Genomic DNA, 25,584 nt, shown 5'->3' on the forward strand with positions numbered 1-25,584 from the left:
ATTAATTCATAGTGTTCTCCAGACAAAACAAGACATTAAGGACGAATATTCATGACATGATTTAAATGATAATGAAACAAAAACCTAAAAGGTGTTTTTGAAAGGCAAATTAGTGAGGGAGATAGTAACTCTGCTACTTCTCTAGTAATTTCCTTCTCTGAGCCAGTCAGTCGTAGAGTCATGTGGGTATGTTTCCACTATCTTGTGGATTAATTCGTTGGGCTCGGAGACCGAGGGAATCTGAACTCATGCAAATTAATAATATCCAAGTGGGGCCAGGATTCAATCCGAGGCTCACTGATTATGTTTCACCTGCTTGTGGTCAAGATTTATGTGTTTGATTTCGTTGGTATTCTACGTCGGACTGTCACATACGTATGTAAGATTCGAATTTATTATGATTTGTTTTTTTTTAAAGGGTTAGTAATTTGTCAGACATATATATATATATATATATATATTAGAGAAGACTATCCCTATTATCTTAACTTATGTTTAGTCTTAAAAGAAACTAATTAGCTGGTTGGATTAAAACCTTATAAAATTATGGCATGCATGCGTGAGAAACTTTAGACTAGATGATTTATGTAACACCAACCATTATATATGTGCCCGTCAAATGGGTAGAATTTTTATAGTTACCATGTAAACTGCTGATCAATGTTTCAATATGATATATAAAAAAACTCACATTTTCACAAATAAAATAGATAAAAATAAGCTTATAATAACAAAGGTCACAACAAGTTCTAAAATACATATCTATAAAAAGATCCTAATGCCCAAGTAGGGGCTACGAGCCACCAAGCTTAATTTACATGAATAAATAAATAATAAAAAAATATTAAAACTAGTCTTTGTCAGAACTTTCACAGGCTCTAAGCCATCTACTGACATAAAAAAAATTTCACCAAAGATGGTGAGCATAAAGCCCAATAAATATATATTTCTACAATTTAAAAGTAATATAAGTAAATACGTAATAGTAGTTAAATATGAATACGCACATTATGATCAAAATGAAAGCATTCTCACCACTTACTCATCATATTCATCTAATGCAGACATGCATTAGCAATCTACAACACGACATATATCAATCTGGACTATCAAGCTTCAAACTTGAGCTAACACCGAGCTTCGCCCATAAGCCAAGTCAACACTACACCACATAAGAAGCATCACTTCGGACCATCAAGTATGTAACTCATGCTCATGTAAAGCTACGCTCATATGCAACATTAACACTCACACTCGACCATATAATACCCACAAAGGAGAATAGATCATAGCGGTAGAATCGCTAGCTTATCATCTGGCGAACAATATGACCGATTGTCTACCACCACAAACTAAAGATCTCAGTCATAAATCAATCACATAGGTCAGTATTGCATATTGATACTATTATCTGAGTATTCGGCTCCATATTATTGCACCACTACGCATAAATTATGAGTCGCCACTCATGGACGCCCTCACCCTACGTCATTGGGTATTGTTAGGTCTACGTTATTCTACTCTTTATTTTCTAACTTAAACACCCTAAAAGGTTTGACTCTCATTAATTGACAGTAAATCGCTTATTGTCCAACGAAATGGTTGTCTGATTGTTTATGATTGACAGACTTAAATCTTAAATGTGGGCCATAATATAGAAATATAATAATATTCCTCACCCTTAACTCTAGTTGGAGAGGTATTAGATACTATCGAGATGTAAAAGTCACATACTTTATAATCGTGCACGTGTACAAGTGGCAAGATATTATACAACACAACAAGCATAATAAAACACACTTCATTATTATGTATTGTATGCTATCATATATGATTATGCCCAACAAATATGCATAGAAATCATAATACGTATAATCTTACTAAACATCAAATAAAATTGTTATGTACAATATGCATTACTAACAATAAGAAAACATATGCACTTGTATGACGTGGATGCGATAATTCTATAAGGTAAGACACTGTATCCTTTACACTTCTTCTAGATTATAGAAGTTTTACTTATTTGATGTCGCAATACTAGTTGTAACTATGCCACGGGATAATCTTCACAAGGTAAGGAGCCCACTTCGATAAGAAAAGTAATAAAAAATATATTCTATCACTAATTAGTTAAATAATTTTATTGACGTTAACTATAGGCTTGGGTACGTCGGGTACGTCCATTTCATAATTCTTATATTTATTAATCAAGTAGAGCTGGTATGGTCGTACCGAAACACATTTTCTAAAAATAATTTAAAATAACTAATCTTAAATTATCATTCCACTAATTATTATTATCAATTTATTGCTTAAAACTCTGATGCGTTCTTAAATTAAGCCCTAGTTTTTTTTTCTTTTTAATTTTTCAGGTTAAATTGTTGTCGGACATAATATCTAGAGGCCATTCATTGGTTGGAACCTTGTTAAGCCCTAGTTATTTTTTCTTTATTATCTGATTTGGAATCGTATGTCTAGATGAGATGTACACCGTTCTTCAATACAATATCATACCATATCTTTTCGCAATAAGATATATCGATAATTTACTTATCATCTTCTTTATATTATCCTGCATTCTCTCTAGTGATTTCCTCCAGTAGAAAAAACTTGATGATATAGTTATTATTAAATACCTCTACAACTACAATTTAGTCCTCCTATATCTTGACTCCTTGTCATAATCCGACATGACATGACTCAAATATATCCTTTTTTTTTTCCTTTTTTTCCTAAGAAGAGTAGGTAGCATTTGATTATTTTATCCTCGAGATGCATCCCATGAGCATGGCACTAGTAAGGCCGTCAGAGTCCCATAGTAAAGTAAAGGATCTCGAAGCCCCAAATATTCCATCCTATTTACCTCTGCCAACAATCTCTAATTATCTTCCAATTAGTTACTACTCATATATATATATACATATATAGAGAGAGAGTCTATAAGTTTCATGATTAAAAGACAAAAAGGATATAAGATCTAGTAGAAGGGAACAACTCCCTCGGGCACAGCGAATTCCTCGTGCATGGCGTTTGTCTTTGTCCCCGTGGGTGTTTCCCTTGACGTACAGGATCACATTAATCTATGTATAAATTCTCAAACACTTGCTTCCAAGAGTAAGAGAGACAAAAGGCACTGCCAATGCCTTCTACTTTAGAAGAAATATTAAATAGCCATTACAGCTACCTGTCGAGGTCCCATGGCTTTGCTTCAGGAGACCGTTCTATGTGGTTCATGGTACGTGGATTCTTAGGAGTTATTAACAATTATAATTCCGTCGTCGGCGAGGATTCATGCATGCATGCAAGCATGCACGCAGATATTATTTAGAGTTCGTATGATTTTAGAGCCAGAGACGTATCTTGGGTTTACAATTTAAAATTGTGGCAGAATTCTATACGTATTTATCTACATTTAAGATAGTGTCATGAGTGCGGTTTAGAATATATATATCAAGTAAAATAGAAAGGCTTTGGATGGAAGCTTCATGTGTAGGTTATGTGCATGCCTTAGCTAGCTGCAAGTTCTATACTTGTATGCTTGCAGTGGAAGGAGCAAAGAGCCGAATCTTTTTGTCGAACACCTTAGCTGGTCGGCAGAGTCTTTAATGTTGGCTGTTGAAGTTGGAAGAATGTCAGAAAAAGAGCTACGTACGAGGGTGGTTCTTGTTTTTAAGGCCTAGTCAACAGACTGTCAAAATAAACAGGCAGCTTTAGCAATAAACATGCAGCTTTAGCTTTGCTCATGCTAGGCTTTGTTATTCCAAATTAAATTCGAGCTGAGTCTGAGTTTGACCCAATAAATTTAAATAGAGCTAATCATAAATAAAATATTTGGCTCAGGATTAATCTTAAACAGAGCCTAAACATAAGCACCTAACTTATTTATAACTCCATATAATAAGCTATTCGTGGATAATGGATTCATAGGAGAGCTGTTAGCAATCTTTTGCTAATTTGTAATGTTTCTTTTGTGGAGAAGATAAACATGAGAGTTAGTGTTACTCCTAGATATTTATGAACTCACATGAATAAGGGGTCTGTCTACTATTCATGAGAAGACTTATCATGGCTTTTGATTTTGATTTGATTGTAGAATAACTCCTAAACTAATGTAGTTATACTAATTTATTAAATTTTCCATAAGAAAGTTTTTGCATTTAGTTATAAACCGGTACAGTCATGTAATTATTATATTTAATATGATGTGACATTTATATTAAAATAGAGGATAATAGTAAAATTACTTTGAAATTTGATGATAATTTACACCCACCCTTTAGTTGATGGATGAAGTACTAACACATAATACTAATTAAAATAACTTTTAGTTTGTTAAATTTTTATGAGAAAAGTGCCTACTAATCTGGTTTTAATATGTAATACCCATTTTTTTCCTAACATATAGTTATCCAATATTAGTTAGTACCTATTTAACTACTAAATTAACTATTATCTTTTTAACTCGTGTAGTTATTAAAATGTATAATCGTAGAGGATATTTACTTAACTAAACTATATTTTTTTATTATAGAAAAGCAATTATATTATCTCAAAAAGGGAGCAAGAAAGATATCAAGTATCTAGGGAGATATTCAGCTTGTTCCTATACAAAATATCTAAAAGATTAGGTGTCTAGAACAATGCCAAAAGAGAAATCGTGAGCCTGGGTTTGCTAAACAATGCCAAGCATGATTAGTCTCTACAATTAATAAACATAAAAGATATAAACTATTAATAAAAATAGTTTTTATACATTATATTCTAGCACTCTTTAATCACTTTTGTGCTGAAATTTTTCAATAAGCTTAAAAAGTAGATTCGATTTAAATAGACAAAGGTTTTATTTTTTTTTAAATGACAAATAAATTAGACATGATTCGAACTTAGAAACTGTATTATGATACTATGTTACCTCAGTAATTACTCTAAAATCTTAGATTGTTAGAAATTAATAATTTTTATATCGTATAGTTTAAGATATTTTGGAGATTTTGGAGAAGCGCATTCCAAGAGGCCAGATATATATATATATATATATATATTCTAGGATTTTCTTTTTCTTTTTCTTTTTTTCTTTGGTGTTTGATAAGAGATATCTTTCTAGCCATAGCTATGTATATATGAACAAAATAAACCTCAACGAGGCTTTGGATTCACTCCATCAATTAGAGCCTAAGTATTGGGCCTATTTCCTGGGCCGGGCTAAGCTTGATCCAAAAGTTCTTGTCCGGTATTGAACACAGCTATAGGCAGAATGTTTATGAGACATTTTGCAGAAACCACCTCGAAAATGTTCAGCCTCCGAATCCACTCCGTCGACTCCCCTCTCCCGGAAGAAGAAAGAAGCAGCAGCCACATCAGTGCCACCCATCACGTCGCCCCCGATGTCGAACGCGCCGCCGGAGAACCCCTCGAAGTCGCTGGAAGTAGCAGCGCCGCCGCATCCCGGAACCCTAACCCTACGATCCAACTCATTCGCGGCATCGTCCATCTTTATCGCAACTCTTCTCCCCCTTTCACCTCTTCCTCCTCGTCTTCTTCCTCCAATCCCCAGCCGGGCTCCCTTCTCCCCGTAAAATAACTCCTTCTTGGTTTCCTCTTTTTCCGTTCGCGAAATTCTTGTGTTTCTTCTGATTTGAGGTGTTATTCTTGTTTTTGAAGCCTGGGCGTGGCACGCTTCTCTTCGTCCTCGCTGTTCCTAGCCGTCTCTCGCCGGAGGATTTCGTTCGGTTCTGCGGGCCCTATGTGGACAGGTCTTCGGAGATCCGCGTCGTTAGGTAAGTTTGCTAAACTTCGAAGTTTTATAGGAAATAGCGATATCCAATTGGTAATTGTTGTATTGGAGAGAATTTGATGATGGGATTACAGGAATGATGGGATGGAGGACAGGTATAGTGTGCTGGTTGAGTTCGATAATCAAAAGAGTGCCGATGGGTTCTATCTTGATCTCAATGGCTGGCGATTCTCTTCTTCTGAGGTTTCAACTATAGTATTAGGGTGACTTGTCTGTGTTGATTTGTTACGTCTTGCTATTGATGTGGATGTGCTTGTTTGGCATTGCAGGGAGAGGTTTGTCATGTCCTCTTTTTAGCCTCGGTGGAGTATACTGGGTCTACAGATATTGCGGCTACTCCACCGGCTGGATCCACCGAGCTGCCCACATGTCCTGTTTGTATCGGTGAACCTTCTCACTTCAGTTTTAATTGCTAGCTAGGAGTTATACCATCCTCAATTTTACTGAGACGATTTTCTGAATATCAGTGGCAGTTCAAGACTATATCACCCTAATTTCTGAAAGCAATGAGAAATTTACATTTCTGTTCCACAGAATATAGACAAATCTAAGTTGCTATTTTAAGTTCTTACAATCTTATCTGCTTGTCCTGTCTATTTAGTATGTATAATATCCACATATTTCTGAAGAATCTGTTCTGTTGCTATCATATTGATTCCAGGATAATTTATATGGCTGGCACATTCACTCCTATTTTGGGTCAAAGTAATTTCTTGTACAACTGATTTATATTTTCTTCCTCTTTTTCTACATGTAATGGTTTAGAGAGATTGGACCAAGACATCAGTGGGATCCTTGCTACTACTTGCGACCATTCATTTCAATGCTCATGTGTTTCAGAATGGGTGAATTCATCTTGCCCGGTAATTGCTTCCTTTGGAATTATTGAGTACCATTTGTTTATGGGTATTACACAAGAGAATTTTCATTTTAATGTTATCGTTGCTGTCTCACATCATTATTACAAATTCTTATTCTCGCTGTTCACATGACTTTAGGATGTTTAGGTTGAGAAAAGAAGAGTCATCTGGACATTTATGTTTTCCTTATAAGATTGTTCAGATAACTGTATGGTGTGAAAAACTATAGAAAAAGAACTGAGTTAATGCTTATACTTTATATTGCATATGAGTAGAAGGACAAGTGTAGTGATAAGATTATCATCCAAAATTTGCTAGACTGAAGTGATTTCAGTAGAAGGAAAGGCATTCATCATTAGTTATTATCTGATACTTGTTGATTCTTTATATTATATAATTAATATATGCTTGCAATATGATGTAGAAAGAGGCAACCAACACTCTTTAACACTTGTATATAAAGAGAGTAAATATCCAAAGTTTTGTTGATTTATCATGGAATAGATTTTTTGAGTTGCATGAGACATGATCACAGTCAGAGAAGGTAGGGTAGACATTTTCAGAATACCTTATCAGATTCAGTTTTGGTCATGAGTTATGTTTCTTCTATCTTTAGTATGAAAATATGAATTTGGGACCTGTTAATCAGAATCTATCATGGATGGTTTGTTTACCTTTTTAGTTGCATATCATGAGTCCCAACGACTTATAACAGGTTGTATTTACATTTCTCGTTTCAGGTTTGCCTATTCTGTCAGAGGCATGCTGACAAACCAACATGCTCAATTTGTGATACTTCTGAAAATCTCTGGATCTGTGTGATTTGTGGTTTTGTTGGATGTGGAAGGTATACTGATAGTCTCGTATACATGATCAATTATGGATACCTATATACTTTAGTCCTTTTAATTGCTGTTATTTTTATGACATTTACTAGCTGCTCTAACAAGCATCATGGAAATATTTTATTGTAGATATAAAGAAGGTCATGCCATTAGACATTGGAAAGATACTCAGCATTGCTATTCCCTTGATCTGGAAACACAGCGGGTCTGGGACTATGTTGGTGATAGTTATGTTCATCGACTGAATCAATCCAAAAGTGATGACAAGCTAGTCAAGTTGCGATCAAAATGTAGAGTTGTTGGTGACAAGTGTGTAAGTTGCATGTTCTGTGATGACTCGGGAATCAATGGAGCTTTAATGAGCAGCAAAGTCGAGGCAGTAAGAGTTTGCGAAGTCTTCCTTTTAGATACCATTGATGAAATTATTTGTACACATGTTTCATTTTCTTACTTTGTGTCACTTCTTTAGTTTCTTTTATTAATTATATGTGAATATTGCAATAGATTTTTGATGAGTACAACCACCTGCTTGCAAGCCAACTTGAAAATCAAAGAGAGGTATAATTATGTTCTCTTCGATTTTATTGTGTTTTACCTTGTTTCAGCAAGCATCTGTAACTTTGTCTTCTATATCTTATTCTTATATTTGAACTAAACTTGATGATAAAGTTATGAAACTTGAATTTAACCTAAGTAGCAAATGTTGTTATTCTGAATTTAACTTAGCATAACTTTGGTTAAATTTACAGTATTATGAAGGCCTACTTCTGGAGGCAAAAGAGAAAAGGGTAAAGTGCATTTCTGAAGCTGTGGACAAAGCTGTTAACATGAAACTGCAAGATATCCAGCTTAAGCTTGATAATGTAACCAAGAAGAAAAAAGAAGTTGCAGAAGTAAGCTCAATTTGTTTGATCAGGCCTTTTTTTTGAGCTTGCAGATGATTGACTGTTTCTTCACTGCTTGTGATTATTTGTTTTTGTACATTTCCCTCATATAGAATGTTTTTGTTTTTTTCTCAGATAAATGACAATCTTATGAGGAGTCAGAATATTTGGCGTGAAAAGCTCAAGGAAGTTGAGGAGAGGTATGCCTTTTCCTCTGTAATTATAAATGTTTATAGCTTACTAAGATTCGTGCCAAAAGGTGGATTTATGATATGACATTAGCAATACACAAGTAAGCTAACCAGTGTTGGTTTGATATAAATTTGTTAAAATTTTCTTCGGAATTACTGTCCCACTGTGAACGGCATAACCTAGAAATGGGGGAAGTCATTTACTTTATAAATGATGGTTTAATTTGCCCATTAGGTTATTTGGATCTTTGGTCAGTCGTGCTTTTTCACTTATTTTTTTCCTCAAAACAACTATTTCTAATTTCTATCACCTCAAATATGAATTCTTATCTGTGCTCGTGTTTTCTTTTTTGGACAAAACTTTTGCCCTGTTCTTATGTGTGTTATCTGTAGGGAGAGAGCAACATTGAAACAGAAGGACGAAATGATTAATGATCTGGAAGAACAGGTATCTAGAATCTTTCTTAAATAAACATACAACAGTTTGGCTAATTCTTGCACCTTTTGTCCTGTTATCTGCAGATAAGAGATTTCACTGTGTGGATCGAGGCACAGAAGGCAATTGATAAGATGGCAGACGCTGATGATATCCGAGATGGTACGCTGCTTCCAGTTCCATCACCGCAGCCTGTTACTCCGAAGAGCAGAAGAACCTCAAAGACGAACAAGAGAAGAAACTGAAAGATACATACCATCTCTGGGCAGGAAAGTTACCATCTGTGCATAGTTAGATCAAAATGGCTGCCTTTGCTAAACAAATTCAGCTATTGGGCTGACCACAATAGAAGTCTGAAGAGGTTACTGTTGCAATTATCCAAACTAGAATGTTCAAATGTTTCAATGTGGTGAGGGTCTGGTAACAAATAGTAAGGTTGTAAGTCGTGACCATCTTTCTATTTGACGTGCTCTCACTGTACTAACAAAATACTCTATGTTTTTTGCACGCGTATACATTGTGAATTTATCCCAAGCTAATGAAAATACTTCGAATTGGACTGCTTGAAGAACTTTGTAGTACAAATTTAATATACCTTGTTGGCCAATACTAATATAGTTACTCTAATTTCTTATACTTTGTATAAGAGAGCTATACGGATAAAAGTTATTCTAATATTTAATTATAAATTAGTCTAGTATATAATAATTATATTTAATGTAATGTAAAATTAAAATATTTTAAAAATAACTTTTATAACAAATGGATAAGAAGAAGAAGAGAAAAGAAAGAATAGTAAGTGATTGAAATAATAGTTACTTGGAGTGATACTTTTGGAGTAAAATAATAAGAGAGAAGTGCGTTATATTACACTAGTATAAATATAAATGATTGTTTATAAGAAAGCTTATACCATAGTAGCCTTATTATTTTTTATTTCACAGGGGAATCCTGACTTATATATTATGGATTTATGGTGCTTGTTATCACTGGAGTCTCCAGTGAATCTCCTTGAGCTTATCTCTTACGGCCTAATCCACAAAACTGTCCTTTTCGTCAAAAATAAACAAAGAAACAAAACTGTGCTCTGTCATCACTGGACTTCTCCAGAGATTCACCGCCAGTATTTACATCAATCCACAGATTACTATTGCAAAAGCTGCCACGCGAAGCCAACCGATGGGCGTCGGTCATCAGAGCATCCCAAGTTCCAAGCCATGCTGCTACTTCTTCCGCCACGTACCCCACTCTTCTCCCTCATCCCCATCCTTTCGAACCTTTCCCTACTACTGCCACGACACTTGCATCGCTCCGTCCCACGCCAAGAAGAAGAAGAAGAAGAAGAAGAAATGGAGACACCACAGAACACCGCAAGAGGAGGAGGAGGAGGAGGAGGAGCCAAGAAGACTCGCCACGGCCCTTGCGGCTGGCTCCGCGATCGTCGGATCCGCGACCTGATCCGTGACAAGCGCCGCCTCGTCGAAGTGCCCTACACCGCCTCCCTCGCCCACGCCGTCAACGCCCTCCTCGCCAACCACGTCGTCGCCGTCCCCGTTGCCGCCCCTCCCGGCCACTGGATCGGGGCTGGCGGGTCCATGATCCTCGAGTCCGACCCCGCCACCGGCGCCGTCCGCAAGCACTACATCGGCATGCTCACCATGCTCGACGTCCTCGTCCATATTGCGGAGGAGAAGGGCGTGGAGGAAGCCAAGGAGAAGGAGGACGTGGATTTGGACGCGAGGATGGCGGTGCCGGTTTCCTCGGTCATTGGGCATTCCCTGGAAGGGCTCAGCTTGTGGACATTGAATCCCCAAACCAGGTGTTTCGATCCTTCCCTTTTCCTTTTTGATATCATTGTAGAAGCAGGTTAGATGCTCGTTAAAAAAAATGTCCAAGAGATACATCTGGTGCTAACTGTAGTTTTTCCCCGTTAAAATTTGAGGACTTGATTGAACAGAGCAAATGCGGAAGACTAAGAACAAATCTTTTTAACGAATATACTGAAATTTTACATGATGAGTTTCTTATCCTTTTACATGTAAAAAACGTGAGATTGTTCTATCTGCAGCATTTTGGATTGTATGGAAGCATTTAGCAAAGGAGTGCACCGCGCATTGGTTCCAGTTGAAAGCCAAGCAGATCATGTGATCGCTGTCGAACTTGTTGAGGCTTCACCTGGTTATAGAATGCTCACCCAGATGGATGTTTTGAGTTTCTTGAGGGAAAACAGTCATGAGCTGAAGGACATCATACCATATAGCGTCCAGGAGTTGGGAGCGATCAATGAGAATGTATTTGCTGTGACCAAGTATACCAAGGTTATAGAAGTCATCAAGTTCATGAGAGCTGCTTCCTTAAATGCAGTTCCTGTTGTTGAAGCTCCTGAAGATGGTCAACTGCTCCTAGATGTGAGTTGATATTTTATTTTGTATATTTTCCTTCTCTTGTTTTAATTGATAGAAATTTTATATTGTTATCAACATCATAAGATAATTCTTCACGTCACTGTCTGGCCTTTTTATTTTCCTCTGTTAACTTGCTAACTATACTCTAAAGCTTAAATATTAGAAAATGGTGGTTTTTATATTTTTATATTCTAACATTCTCTATGGTATGAGATCATTCTTTGATTAGAATTTATTAGAACAGAAATATGAGCCCTCCTCATCTTGATCTTCTGATGCTAGTCAAATTTTGTTTGAGTAGTACAAGTGCAGTATGTGGGCATACCGCATATGCTCTACTATTTGGCTCATAGGACATGATATGCGATCAGCTCCTAGTTCACTTTATATTACAGTTGTCTTCCTATGTTCTAACTGTAATGATTTCTGTATATCTGGCAGTGAATTTCAACGGCTAATTCTAATTGAGTTACTCATTTTGCCTTCCTTGACTCCATTTTAGTAGGTCCTATAGCTTTGTTATATTTATATAAAAGGTCTAGCCACGTTTATTCTTCTCATTGAAGAATTAATTCAGTATGCCACTAGAATTTAGATAAATCTCTTTAGCACCTATTCTCTCGAAAAAGAGAAGCTCTTTTGCATCTAATCTGCTGGCATCTTAATGTTATATATATATACTTTTGATGATATAAGAAAAAAATTGAGTGAAACATAATTGAAGGTTTCAATCCAGAACTATAGGAACAAAGGAACAGTCTTGAACTGATTGATGCCCTGTTCTGCAGATTAGCTTGTTCTTATCCTTCTTGTGTTGCAGGGCAAAGGAAAGAAGCTAGTAGAGACATTCTCCGCAACGGATTTACGGGGATGCCCTATTGCTCTATTGCAATCATGGCTCTCCTTCAGTGTCACAGAGTTCAAAGACATGGTGCTAGAGAGGGCCAGCGAGGATTCCGTTGGCAGCGGCTATACAAACCCTCGAGAGAAGAAGCTTGTGACATGCTTCAAGGAGACCAGCCTATCTGTGGTTATTGAGAAGGCCGTGGCGAACCATGTGCACAGGGTGTGGGTTGTTGATCACCAGGGGTTGCTCTTGGGCCTCATCGCCCTCACCGATATTCTTCGAGTCATCCGGGAATCAGCCTTGATGCTGGACAATGAGTTGCAGAATATGGTTCCTCAGGAATCGTCTTGATGTGCACTTGATCTTGATGCTCATTTCTGTAAATATTAGGAGGATGATCATGTAAATTTGAGATTTTTCACGTTTGTTGAACTCCTTCATGTTGTGGATATCTTGTCTATGTTTCCTTTTTAGCTAAACTTTTAGTCTGCTAATGACTGTTCTAATAGTTTGTATTCTAACAACAGAGAACAGTGATCTTTTTGACAGGGAAAAGGAATAAATTAACAGCGAGCTTCGATCACTTTGATCAAATATTAAAAGAATCTGCTGCAAAATCTTCTCTTTTTTTGGGAATAGATATGGCTATAATTTCTAAACAGTGAAGGAAAAAAGTCTCCTTGTGGAATCAAAGAGAAACTACGTATGAGCAGTATGTTGTGATCGTTACATGATCCACCTAATAATAGATGCAGAGAGAAGAAGAAGAATACTCTTAAGTGGGTCTATTCACAAGCTCCCCTTTATAGAGGCAAATACACAAGTATGCAGACAAAGGACATGCTTGAAAAGTTCCTCAGCAGTACGTAAAAATAAGACTAGAAGAACACAAAGCAAGGCGAAGTGCTTAAATTCTAGTCCTAAGCAGTCTCTAGGGGCTTCGTAACAACTGGTGCAGTGGACTTGGATGGCATAGACTTTGAACGCCGGAACGTCGACGAGACCGAGCGATGAAACCGGCATCGGAACGAGCCCTGGTGCGTCGTCGGCGAGCAGAGGCACTGGCCGCCGCCTCCCTTCGGCGAAGCCGACGGCTTTGTTCCAACTTCCTTCTTGTTTCCTTCACTCTTGGGGGGCTTGATCACCAAGGCACCACCTGAAGCCATTCTTTCGAGAGAGGTGGAAAGTTCCACTGCCTCTAAATCTCTCTCTTTCGGTAATAAGCTCCTCTTTTGCTCATAAAACAGAGAGTTTTATACTTTCATTTGTTTAGTATATTTATTTTTCATTGGTCCACAAATATCTAATTATATTCGATTTATATCTTTGATGTATCATTCTTACCCTCAGATTCTCTATAAATCAAAATTGGAATTTTCTACGTATTATTCTTTTTTATACGTCTACCTAATTGAAAGCAACCACTAGATGATTCAATATACCACCGCCCCAACCATAGCTTATAATTCAGTTCGACATGCTAATTATGTTCGATTACATGGTGCTTAGATACGATGTGGACTAATTAATCGCATAAATATCAAATCAATCAGCCTAGACTTTTGTATGCCAATTAAAAAGTAAAGCAAACTCTATTAGACTTATATCCCATGTTGTAAATATAGTGACTTGTTAACTCATGTACACACAAATTAGTGCTCAACATCACCCACAACTTGTTCAAGAAGTTGCAAGCCATCAAGCCAATTGAACTTGGACACGTATCTGATTGACTCATCTTTATCAGTCCTATCCCACACCAAAATGCGTGTGGACTTTGGAATCTTCTTAAGTAGATGATGATAAGGGATGGAATTGGGGAGTGGTGTGGTGGGGAGAGATTCTAAGTTTCCTCCATAAGAAAGAATGGTTGCAAGTGTGAAGCAAGATGTCTTCTTCTTCTTCTACTTCTTCTTCTGTCTTCCAATGGTTGTTATTTTAAACCCGCACGCTTTCTTTTTTCTTTTTTCCCTCCCTCCTGCCCACAAAATAATATCAAAGTCTAGCTTTTAAGTCTGTGGTGGTGGTGGTAACGTTTTGATTCCTTTCAGACCCACCCAGTTCGTTATCCTTGTTACAATTCTCACGTCCAATTCCAAAGGCTTAGTTAAGTTGGTTCACACATCAGAAGCCTCGTGGATATCTTTATATTTCATCTATATAGATTGGAAAAGAAAAAAAAAAGAGATATAGTTTGAACAAATCTCACTATTTTGGAACATCAACAACATGAAAAACATATTGTAGCAAACCCAAATTATGCATAAAAATATACACAAGGCTCTTGTGGTTCTTGATTATTTTTGAAGCACACCATTACAAAATCCTACGCCGGACAACAACAAATATAAAAGGGGAAAAAAGGAAAGGATAAATTAGGTCTGACGACTACTTTGATGATGACAACAACAACGATGAGAGACAGATAAGGGGGAGGAGGAGACGACGTAGTCAAGAGGAGAAACCTTGCAACGGTGGGAGCAGAAGAAGGAGAATTAGGACGAGTGAGAAAAAGGGAAAAGAGAGCACACAGTAACATAGAGCACTACCTTATAGATAATACAAGACTTGGACGTAAAATCATCCAACGTAATTGGATAAAGAATGGTAACCCAAATATTACTTATTGAACAATCTTTACATGAGTAAGATAGAATGTTCTTGATATATATGTCAAATAATTGAGCCAAAATGGTGTCCAAGTAATATGCATATAACATTTTAGTGAAAAAATAAATCTCAAGCCAAATATCTATGGAGAGAATTAAACTCATTCACCGGGCTATAGTGATGATGAAGTGTACCTATAGTTATTAATCAGTGTGCATATCTCGAGTAAAAACAAGTATGATCACATCGGTTGTAACTAGGGGTGAAAACTAGTCAAAATGATCGCATCCGAGTTTTCTAGATATAGTTTAAAAAATTTATATCTGACTTGATATCTAAATTCGTATTCATATCAGGATAATATATGTGGACATGAATATGAACTGAATGATAATATCTTAATCAATATTCACATATTCTTTAGTTAAAATATTATGAAAATATTGATATATAATGATTTTTTTAATACTTTATATGAATATCTAATCTAGCTTGCATATATATATATATATATATATATATATTCTGTGTATTTCAGTAATTATATCACTAGTGGATATGGCAATTAAGTTCACTATTGGTTTTCGAATATGACTTACTGATATCCGATCCGGATCCTGAAAACAACGTTGCAATTGGTGAACCGCTAGAGTGCTAGTCCAGTTGAAGCTTATTAATGCCATCACCTCTGTTGGCTTTTTGGGCTGAGTTTTATGAATTTGGGCTTGAGGAGGTTTCAACAATTATTTATTCTATTTTCTAGGACCAAAGAAGATATGAATTAACTCCAATCTCAAATAATTATTATATAGAAATATATTTAGTAGTTTAACTAATGACTCAACTTAGTTAATAAAATAATAGCTTAGTGGAGCGGTTGACTTGAATGAGCAACTCGGTATTGCAATGACTTAAAACGATTCTTAACAACGTTTAATTCAGAATAATAGTTTGACAATGCATATAGTTTAAAATTTAAAATAGTTAGCTTACTATATTAGCCAAAGTTTAAATAACTTTGTATCAAAAAATGGTCAACCCTTTCTCTAACTCATATCTAGCATTCGAGCTCTTAAACAATAAAAATAATTATTATTTATCCCATCAGCTATTTTATATTAGAATATATATAATAAACCGTGCATAAGTGTACTTGACAATATATTACCTTTCTAATTATAATCTTGATCTTTGCTATATAATGGGTCAAACTTGTAGACACTCATTGTAATATTTTTGTAACAATTTTATGCTTCCTTTGATTTGTGTATAATTTATTTTAACTGATAATTGTATGCACATCTCTAATAAAAATTAAGTATATTTATATTTTATCATATATTTATAAAATATAATAATTATTTTGGATAAATATATGTAAGAATATATATATATATAATTATCAAACTGTAAATAAGTATATTAATTATAACTTATAATAAAAATTTTACTTATAATACTGAGTATAATTTTATTGCACATTTTTCACCTACAATAAAATTTTATATATAACTTATCACCTAACTTATCTTATATAATATTTAGTCAAAATATATATAAGTAAATATTTACTTACAAAATTAATTATTAATAAATGTCACTTATGTGCGAACACAAAGCCACCTAAAATCCACTGGCGGTTGCTTATAAACTTAACAGTTTAGAAGACGTTTGACCAGAAGTTATCCATTTTGACCATCCTTGCACGCTTGTCCTTATCCTCCCCCCGCGCCTTTGGGCCCCACCTCTCTCTCCACGCCTCACGTCCAAAGGTGGATTTCATATCTCTATATTCTCTCCTTCGAAGACGGACTGCTGGGCCAGCTTGTGCAATTCTCATATTACCCTCAACAATATCGTCATCCTAGTTCCTACAAATGTCATTCCTCAGTAGCACAAGGGTATATAAGGAAATAAATTTTGAGCCGGAAAAGACGTCTCGTATACGTGCCACCTGGAGTTACCTCATGACGTGTGGGGAAGATTTTGGGTAAGTCATTGCCAGCTCAGAAAATGAAATATATAATTATGGATATATATCAATATATATTTTTCTACAAACTAATAGTATATGGGAAGGTGGAGAGAGTGTAATGTGTAACTGCTTTTCTAATATATGCGAAGACTTAGAAAGGTCTTAGCTAATTAATTAAATGGGAATCCTAAGCTTACTCCTTTAATGGAGAATTTATTGTACTAATTAATCGTTTCTATTTGTCCGGCCAGCTCACCTCTTTCCCTTCTTTTCCTCGTCTCCTCCTTTTCTTTTGCTTCTCCTGCTCTTCTGCTTTCAATGGTGGAAGCCACTTCTCCACCTTTTTTATTCATCTCTTCCTCTCCTCTCGTCTCGTCTCCTCTCCTCTTCTCTTCTCTTCTTCCTCCCATTACACACGAAGAAAGGAAGAGGAGAGAGAGAGAAGAGGGGGAACATGTTTGGTTCCAGGTTTGCAAACAAATGGTAATGTGTAATCCGTTTCCTTCTTTTGGGTAGTAATGTGTTGTTTAATATGGTAGTTTGAATGGAATTTGAAGTGGAGAAGTGATGAATTGAATTGGTTTTTATTTTTTGTTTTGGTTTATATAGCAAGCATGCGATCAAGTGCGTAAAATCGCGGCTGGATCCAATTAGGAAGAAGAAGCAGGCAATGCTGAGGTTTCTGAAGAAGGATGTGGCTGACCTCCTCGCGAATGGCCACGACAATAATGCTTTTGGAAGGGTGATAATATTAACTGTCTGTTTTATTTTGTTATGTTTCAATCTAGAAAAATGAGGAAGTAACCATTCAAGCAAATAGAAACAAGCCGACAATCATGTACAGATTGGGCGAATTGGATATTTTATCCACATTCATTTTAGGTGTAGATTTTTTGCAGTAATTAGGCATTGCCAAATGTTACCTTTATAGAATCATTGCCAATTTATAATTAATTGGGCCAATTTGCCTTTTGATCGACAAAAATATTGTTCTTTTATGATATCTTATAAATTGAAGGCTTACAATTCTGATTATTCTAAGTGTAAGCTCGGTATTCATTTGTTATCTTGTTTGTCTTAGTACCCTTTTATGATAAAGTAGCACTTATTCGTTTTCTCTGAGAAACAGATTGAAGCACTTATTATTGAGATAAATCAAGCATCCTGCTATGATATGATCGAACAGTTCTGTGAATGTATATTGAAGCAGCTTTCGTCCCTACAAAAACAGAGGTATTAGCAGCTTTACTGTTGTCACTGCCAAGCTGCACCAATCATGCTTTGATCATTTGGTTTTTCTTTTGGAATAGTTTTTAATATTAAGTATCTTGTACTATTGCTGAATGCTGTCAAGCACCATAAGGGAGTTACGTTAGGGATAATATGTACACGAAGCTCTCTTGTTTGGACTTCAAGTTGTGTTGCTCTAGCATATAATATTTGCTTGAGCTTGCACCAAGGTGAGATTTTATTGAACCATAATCTGCAACTTAGAATGATCATATAGACAATCCATTATCCGTTATCCTTGACTTCGTGTAAACATGCATTCATGTCTTTGTAGCTTTATATTGGTGGAAGCAATATAAAATGCCATTATTCAATAATTATGTATATCTGGCCATTCGCTTTATGTTAGTTCATCTAGTGAATGGAGAAGGTATTTTCCAGTCTGCAGGAGAAGACCATCCATTTGTTAAGTTTGTGTCACAGTCAAGGAAATGTTTAGGATATAGTTAGGTAAAAGATTATCAAAATGAATGTGAAAGAAACAGGACCCTACTTGAGTTAATTTAGTTCAAGTAATGTAGAGTTAGTAAGGAAAGGATAAACTTTCTTGTCTAGTTTTGTGGGGAAATATCAACTTTCTTTTGGGCATTTGGAATATAAAGTTTCTTAAGTTCAATTGCATTTTCCATATACTGCATTCTTGTTAAAATCTTTTGTCAAACCTCCTCCTTTTTAATAACTCGTTTATGCTTGCTTAAATATTGATGCTAGGATACTTCTTTAATGAACTTAACTATACCAAGGCATCTCTTTTAACAGTTGTTGGAATGCAAATTTTCGTGAAGCTCTTTCATCTATTCTCATATTTACCTGGAGATTTCAATGTCAATCTAGCAATGTAACTTTTTGAATTGTCCTTTTAACAGGGAATGTCCTCAGGAAGCAACAGAAGCTGTCTCAACTATAATTTTTGCTGCTGCTAGGTTTCCAGATCTGCCAGAATTATGCGATCTTAGACACGTATTTACCGACAGATATGGGAATAACATGGAATCATTTGTCAATGCGGAGGTGATACTCATGTGTTAACTTTTAATGTAACCACATATTTTATTGTCTCACTGTTTTAATCCCTTTGTGATCAGTTCATTGAGAAGATTCAGAAAAAGTCATTTTCGAAAGAGAAGAAGTTGCAAATGATGCAAAATATTGCTGATGAGTTGTCTGTTAGATTTGACCACAAGGCACTTGAACTGAAATTGTCTAATCCTCCAGGAACAAAACCAGTAAGTATCTCAATTAAATGTTGGCCTCCATCAGCAGACGAGTGTTGCTTCCCATTTTATGAAGGAAATTCTTTTGCTTGGAACAAGTTATGTTTGATTGACATGCTAGATAGAAGTCTTGTGCACTAGAAGTTGTAGATACATTCAGTTAGTCAACATCTCACTAATTCTTTTTTCAGGATCAACCTAAAATAGGTACTTCTTTTACTAAAGACAAAAGACCTTCATCGATGCTGCCAACTGGGTGTAAGGATGACAGTCGGAAGGGACAAGGGCAGCTGGAGCCGAGAGATAATCATGTAATTTCGAATGATGATCAAGTTCAGAAGACTAGGAAGATAACTGCTAATGAACTGAAGAATATGGCTCCTTTAAACATACAATCAAAATACAGCCACAAAGAAATCAAGAAAGATTATCAGCTCAAAGATGGTCAAGCTCATAACAGGACGCTAAATGTCCAAGAAAGGCCGGATCCAATTGATCAAGAGGAGCAAGAAATTTGTCCAAAGAAACCTTTGGAAACTAAAAGTAGCAAAACGCTTCCTACATACACCAAATATACTGCAGCTGAAAATAGAGAGCATATCGAGAAGAATGGCTTCGTTCATAATAGGTCAGAAATGGATGAGGATGATCGTGACTCTGACAGGAAATCAAAGGCCAGATTAGGTTACTTTAGGATAGAGAAACAGGGAGTTGGTTCAGCAAAATCATCGAGTGATAAAACCATTGATATGGTCCCTCCATACACTAAAATTAAGGGTACTAACATTGGAAACTTTGTGGAAGAGGATGAGAATTCGTTCTCCTATGAGAGATTGTCTAGTGCCCCCGAATTGGAACCTTCTGTTCAAGACCAGCCACCAGCTAGACCAGTGAACCATGAGAAAGCAGTCAACTGGGCTCCTCCTTATGTCAAGTCAAATGTCAGCACCGAATCAGCACATGTGGATCAAGCCAGTCAAAGCTCTGCTGGTGATGATAGGCCTACGGGTATCAAAGATAAATATACTTTGAAAGTTCGTGATGAAAGGCCCACGCCTGCTTCAGTCAGGAGAAAGTTTGCAAAACCACCAGTCATCGACAGCAATTACAAAGCAGTTGACAATGAGAAGCTTGTGAGCGGGAACCCAAGTGGCGGGAGAAGACATGCAGGCAGGCTGAGTAGTGCTATCAATGCTGATAATTCTGATGGTAAAGTGGTGGATCATTATCCACATCCTACGAATGGTGAAGTGGATACTGCTCCTGATCATGGCAAGCTCTCAAATCGAGCCCCAAGTGGACACAGGGGAACTACAAGCAGGTGGAATAGTACTACTAGTGATGATCATTGTGATGGAAGGACCCGGGACAATGAGGAAGATAATGCTATTGATTACGGCATGCTCTTTAATCGGACCTCAAATGGGCAAAGAAGGCGTGGGAACAAGACTTCTACCTATGATGGAGAGTGTGACGAGGAGGAAAGAGTGATGAATGAGCTCCTGGTACACTACAGCAAGAAGAGCTCAACAAATGAACATGCAAAAACAAGAACAAGAACTAGACCTCGTCAACCCGATCATATCGCTGAACATTGTGGAATTGCAGAGTATGATAATAACAGCAAACTCCTTTCTCATCCAAAGGATTCTCTGCATCCTTGTGAAAGAGCTGCTTCTCTTCCAGCAGAACCTGTTCGCCCAGCAGAAGTCGGCAAAGGCCATGCTCGAGCTACTTCGTTGCAGCCCGACTTGCTTGCTCTTAACCGTGACCGCGTGCATCCAAGATTGCCCGACTATGATGAGCTGGCTGCCCGGATAAATGCACTTACGAAGGCATGAAATCCTCTTAGAATGTTTGTGACTTGCATCTCTTCCTTCAAATTTCATTCTTGCATTCATACATACGCTAGAGCCTCCGCAGTACAAGCCCTTCGTTCTCTTTCTTTCCTCCATATCTTAGAAATTCAAGTATCCGTTATACTAATGTATGACGTAATACAACAACAACGAGAAGGCAGTAGCCCCTATATACTATTTGGGTCGGTCATATATATGATCATTTTTCTCCATTCAACTTTATTTGGTGTAATGTTCTTTGCTACATTGTTTATTTATTTTATTTACCATGTCTTATGAAAAATTACTCTCCAGGACTAGTGCATGATGTGTGTGTCAGTGTATACATGTTCTGTTTTCAGTTGCATTTCTAAATTCTTTTGACTAGATATGTTAGGTTGAAAGAAAATAAAATTAATTTGCGTCGGTGCTTTAGTTCCAAAGTTTAACGTTTGCACCACTTTCCAGTTTCCACACCAATAGTGAAACAAGACAAAGAGGCCCTTAAAAAGTCACTATCGCTTTCCCATGGCACGAGGAGGAGACGAGTGTAGGTTGGGAATCCTAAAGATTCGAAGCCACCTCGCTTCCCTTGTCAACGGAAAACGACGACTTCCCGCCAAATCTCCCCCTCCACTTCCCTCACACTTTGCCAATATTAAACTAATCCCACTCCCTTTCTTCTATCCCCCTTGCAATCCAACTGACAAACTAAACCATGAGAGGGATGACGAAGCTGGCCATGGCGGCAACGCTAGCCGTAGTACTAACCCTTGCCCTCTTCTTCACCCTTATCCTCTCCCTCCTGGCCGACCTCTTCTGCTGCCTCCTCTGCCGCGAAAGTCGGCCCCGGTTCGACCCGGAGACGCCAGATTCGACGAGCGTTACGGAGGCGGGGCGAGAGGACTCGTCGACTCGTTCCGTCTCGAAGTTTCCTTTCTACGCCCATGGTGTCTTGCAAGCTCCCACCACTTACCTCCTCACCATCCCCAAGCTAGAAGCCGCTGCTGCGCCGATCCCTGCGCCGGACTTAAAGCATTTCCAGTGTCATTCCCCGATCCCGCCGTCTTCCTCGGCTTCCGTCAGCTCTGTGGCCACGGATCGCTTCGTGTACATCTCCAATCCGGTGTACGACGGAGTCAACGGTGGAGGAGACGACGATACGACTCCGTTCGAGACGCCGGAGACTTCGCCTTCGCATCTGGGGTTGGGAGAAGAGGAGGAAGACAGCGATCAATCTCCGCCGTTGACGGTGATGAAGAAGCTGGCACCTGTTCGACGTAATGCCTACGGCACTTCAGTCAGTGCCGCCGAAACGAATCAGGCGTCGTCGTCCTCCTCGTCCAATACCCTCTGCTTCTCCCCTTCTTGGTAACTCTTTTTTTTTTTGTTTTAAGCACAGGAAGACATGTTATAGCTAATCTTCTTCATCGTTTTGTTGTTAATGGTGTTATTTATTAAATAGTGTTAGATCTAATGATCTTCTCCACTCTCTTTTTAAGCAAGTATAAATTAATTCTATGCTCCTATGTTAGTATCTCCAAGTTCCATCTTTTTGCAACCAGAAGCTTTCTTTGATCACTTGCAGAGTAGTTGGAGAAAAGGGGCAGTTTTTTTTTTTTTTTTCTAAGAACCAGAGATAAAAGCATCTTATGAGCTCAGAGGAGTAAAAGGAGGGATTGTGATAATTAAAGCCTGGTCTCAGAGGGCATGCTTGGGGTGGTTGGTTTCTATGCTTCAAAAGTAGTTCTGAGGCTCCAAAACAACTTTCGTTCCAACTTTCTTTGTCTTTTGGCAGTGATAGCAATGTCCGTATGCTGTTCCAAGTTTACAGTTTTGAGGACTTGTAGCAGTGTTTGCTGCTGCCAAAAGATGCCGCTGCCATCTTGTGCTAATTGAGAAGCAGGTTTTAATTTTTTATACAACTTTTGGCTCAGTGGATAACGACAACATTCACTGGTTTCCTTCTGAGTGAGAGAGTGAGAGAGAGAGATATATATAAATGATGCATTTGACCAAACTGGCTCTTTTGAGAAACTTAAAGATAATTACACCTTATAAATCGTTGTCCATTTCCACAATATCTTCTCCTATTTTTTTTCCCTACTCCTTTAATTATTTAAAAAAAAACCTTAAATCTGTCGCTTCCATTAGCCAATTGATATTTAAAAATGACATATTAGTGTGCCTAATCAATATTTAGCCCTCCAGGAAGTATTTTATCATTATTTTAGAGAAAAGAAACATGAGAGTAGAATGATCATGGGATGTTTTTTATTTACTCCATTAGAAAAATAATTTTTTTTTATAATTTAGAAGGTCAATATATACCAAAGAAAATAAAATAAAAGAGTACATATAAAAATAAGTAATAATCTAAGATCATCCCAAACTCAAATATCCTAAACTGAATATTAAAATAGCTTTGTTTCAAACACGTTAGTTGCTATCTCATCGATTTGGAAGAACCCAGAAAACTACTAACATAATTATAGGTTAGTGTTTCTTGAGAATAATAATTAAAGTTAGTGTTAGAGTTCTTCTTTTAATAAGAGATGAGAATGAGAAGATTAAGGTACCTTCAAAGGAGGTCTAATTTAGTCTAAGTACTCCTCTGGAAGGATGCCTCCACTCTCATGTACAAGTGTTCATCCATATATAATTCTCTTTCCTTTCTGATAAATATTTATCTCACCCTTGCTTTCTTTTAAACCACAGACACAGTCTAAGATGTGTCAGAGAATTAAAAGAAAAATGCATGTAACCTATGTATTTACACTGCTTCTACTTTGACCTTCTTACTCTTGTTGTGTGGTTGGTAGACACAGGAGTATTAAAACTTAACCCACATGGAGCTCAAGAGCAGTAATGTGCCAGATCCCACATAAATTCCTAGTATTTTAACTAGAGATGAAGGTGAAGTGATATGAATTCTATATTTATTGGGCAGAGAGAACTTGATGCACCAATCTTTTATTATGTTTCAAAATTATTGAGAAATATAATATTATCAGTGAAATATAATATTATCAGTGCAATATTTGTAACATAAAAGTATAGTATTTTACTTATGATTACTCTGTCCATAATTCTTGCTTTGTAAATATTAAAATTCCCAAAATTATTAACCATCCATGAGTTTGCTGGCCTGCACATCGACTGTTATTGGATGTCTTAAAAATTACTTGGAAGAAACTTAGTTAAACAAGAAATGTTGGAAGTCATCAAAGGATATATTATTAGTAGAAACACTTTATCTGAGATAAGAGTTTTTCCAATAGATTATAAACTCATATATTAATTATTCGATATATAAATTGAATAATTAAATTAACTATGCTCACGATGTTCGAGCGAAACTTTATTAACTAATAAAATCCGGGAAGGAGAGCCGAGTCCGTGGCGGGTCGGATCTGGAGTCCGTGCTCTCGCCCGCTCCGCACGCTCTATATAAGATCGGCAATTGGGTATTTAATTAAGATCATTGCATCTCTATTCCCAACCTCTTTTTTCCTTCGTTTGGTTTGGAATTTAGGGTTTCTTCTCCTCCACCTCCTTCTTGCGACCTTCAATTCTCCATCAACCATGTCGTCCAAGCAAGGTTCCCCTCTCCTCTCTATGTCTCTCTCGCTCTAGCTATTTATTCTTAGAGGCTTAGCTATTTTCTTGTGGATTTAGGTGGAAAGGCGAAGCCTTTGAAGCAGCCCAAGGTCGATAAGAAGGAATACGATGAGGTATCTTAGTCTGCCGTTTTCTGATCATTGCCCTCCTCGATTGTTTTTTTAATATATGAAAATCGGTTCACGCGCCTCTAAATTCTGTATTCGGATCTGTGATGCTAAGGTGACAGTTCTTTAGATTCGGAAGATGACCTTTTAGCTTTCTTGGAAACTTTCGCTTTTGGGTTTTAATAAGGAGATTTGGGTGTTAATTGCGTGATCTGGAAGCTTTTACTGAGGTTCTCCTCAGGTTTCATTGTGCTATCTAAACAGTATGGGTATGCTTTGCCTAAAGAACTTCATCTGCATAATGCAGTGGGGTGGTGGTGATCTAATGTGAGAAATTCCCAATAGTAGTTATGTGAAGTGATGATCAGTTTATTTCACGTGCATTCTTTTCTATTTCACTAACCAAAGATATAAGAGCATAAACATGGTGTTAAAAAATAAAAAGTTGAAAGAAGATGAGATAATTGATTAGAAATTAAGAAGATATGGTCCAAAATAGCTATATCTTGTGGAGAGTCCGAAAACGAAAAAAGTTGAAAGAAGATGAGCTATCTGATTAGAAGACATAACTAAAATTCATGGAGAGAGTCCAGTCTGATTTACCATGTATATAGAGCTCTTTGCTTGCAAGTTGCAATTTACTCGAGTACTTAAATAGAGATTA

General features: G+C 36.9%; 4 protein-coding genes across 5 annotated transcripts; all 4 read left to right on the forward strand.

The window, feature by feature from the left end:
• The first annotated feature begins 5,281 nt into the window (after positions 1-5,281).
• LOC140779558 (BRAP2 RING ZnF UBP domain-containing protein 1) lies at positions 5,282-9,591 on the forward strand. Its single transcript, XM_073124678.1, has 12 exons — positions 5,282-5,575; positions 5,665-5,780; positions 5,872-5,980; positions 6,067-6,181; positions 6,563-6,660; positions 7,398-7,504; positions 7,632-7,881; positions 8,007-8,060; positions 8,252-8,395; positions 8,522-8,586; positions 8,971-9,025; positions 9,100-9,591. Exons 1-12 carry the CDS (start codon positions 5,294-5,296, stop codon positions 9,256-9,258), a joined length of 1,554 nt encoding a protein of 517 aa, XP_072980779.1. The 5' UTR covers positions 5,282-5,293; the 3' UTR covers positions 9,259-9,591.
• A 518-nt stretch (positions 9,592-10,109) lies between these two features.
• Positions 10,110-13,187, forward strand: LOC140779931 (SNF1-related protein kinase regulatory subunit gamma-like PV42a). Its single transcript, XM_073125276.1, has 3 exons — positions 10,110-10,832; positions 11,082-11,421; positions 12,239-13,187. The coding sequence occupies exons 1-3, from the start codon at positions 10,231-10,233 to the stop codon at positions 12,614-12,616; spliced, it is 1,320 nt and encodes a 439-aa protein (XP_072981377.1). The 5' UTR covers positions 10,110-10,230; the 3' UTR covers positions 12,617-13,187.
• A 3,981-nt stretch (positions 13,188-17,168) lies between these two features.
• Positions 17,169-21,491, forward strand: LOC140778649 (uncharacterized). Its single transcript, XM_073123458.1, has 6 exons — positions 17,169-17,333; positions 17,460-17,592; positions 17,980-18,083; positions 19,007-19,151; positions 19,226-19,366; positions 19,546-21,491. The coding sequence occupies exons 1-6, from the start codon at positions 17,305-17,307 to the stop codon at positions 21,193-21,195; spliced, it is 2,202 nt and encodes a 733-aa protein (XP_072979559.1). The 5' UTR covers positions 17,169-17,304; the 3' UTR covers positions 21,196-21,491.
• A 259-nt stretch (positions 21,492-21,750) lies between these two features.
• On the forward strand, positions 21,751-23,053 carry LOC140779250 (uncharacterized). 2 transcript variants are annotated; one of them, XM_073124256.1, is made up of 2 exons: positions 21,751-22,563; positions 22,781-23,053. In XM_073124256.1, coding segments are annotated over exons 1-2 (654 nt in total). In that variant the 5' UTR covers positions 21,751-21,910; the 3' UTR covers positions 22,782-23,053. The 2 variants fall into 2 exon arrangements, with proteins under 2 accessions (XP_072980357.1, XP_072980356.1); XM_073124255.1 differs by lacking the exon at positions 22,781-23,053 and having other exon boundaries at positions 21,751-22,754.
• The last annotated feature ends 2,531 nt before the right edge of the window (positions 23,054-25,584 follow it).

This window comes from Typha angustifolia, chromosome 15 (assembly GCF_048772165.1).
Source record: "Typha angustifolia cultivar Huaian chromosome 15, ASM4877216v1, whole genome shotgun sequence".
NCBI classification, from domain to species: Eukaryota; Viridiplantae; Streptophyta; class Magnoliopsida; order Poales; family Typhaceae; genus Typha; species Typha angustifolia.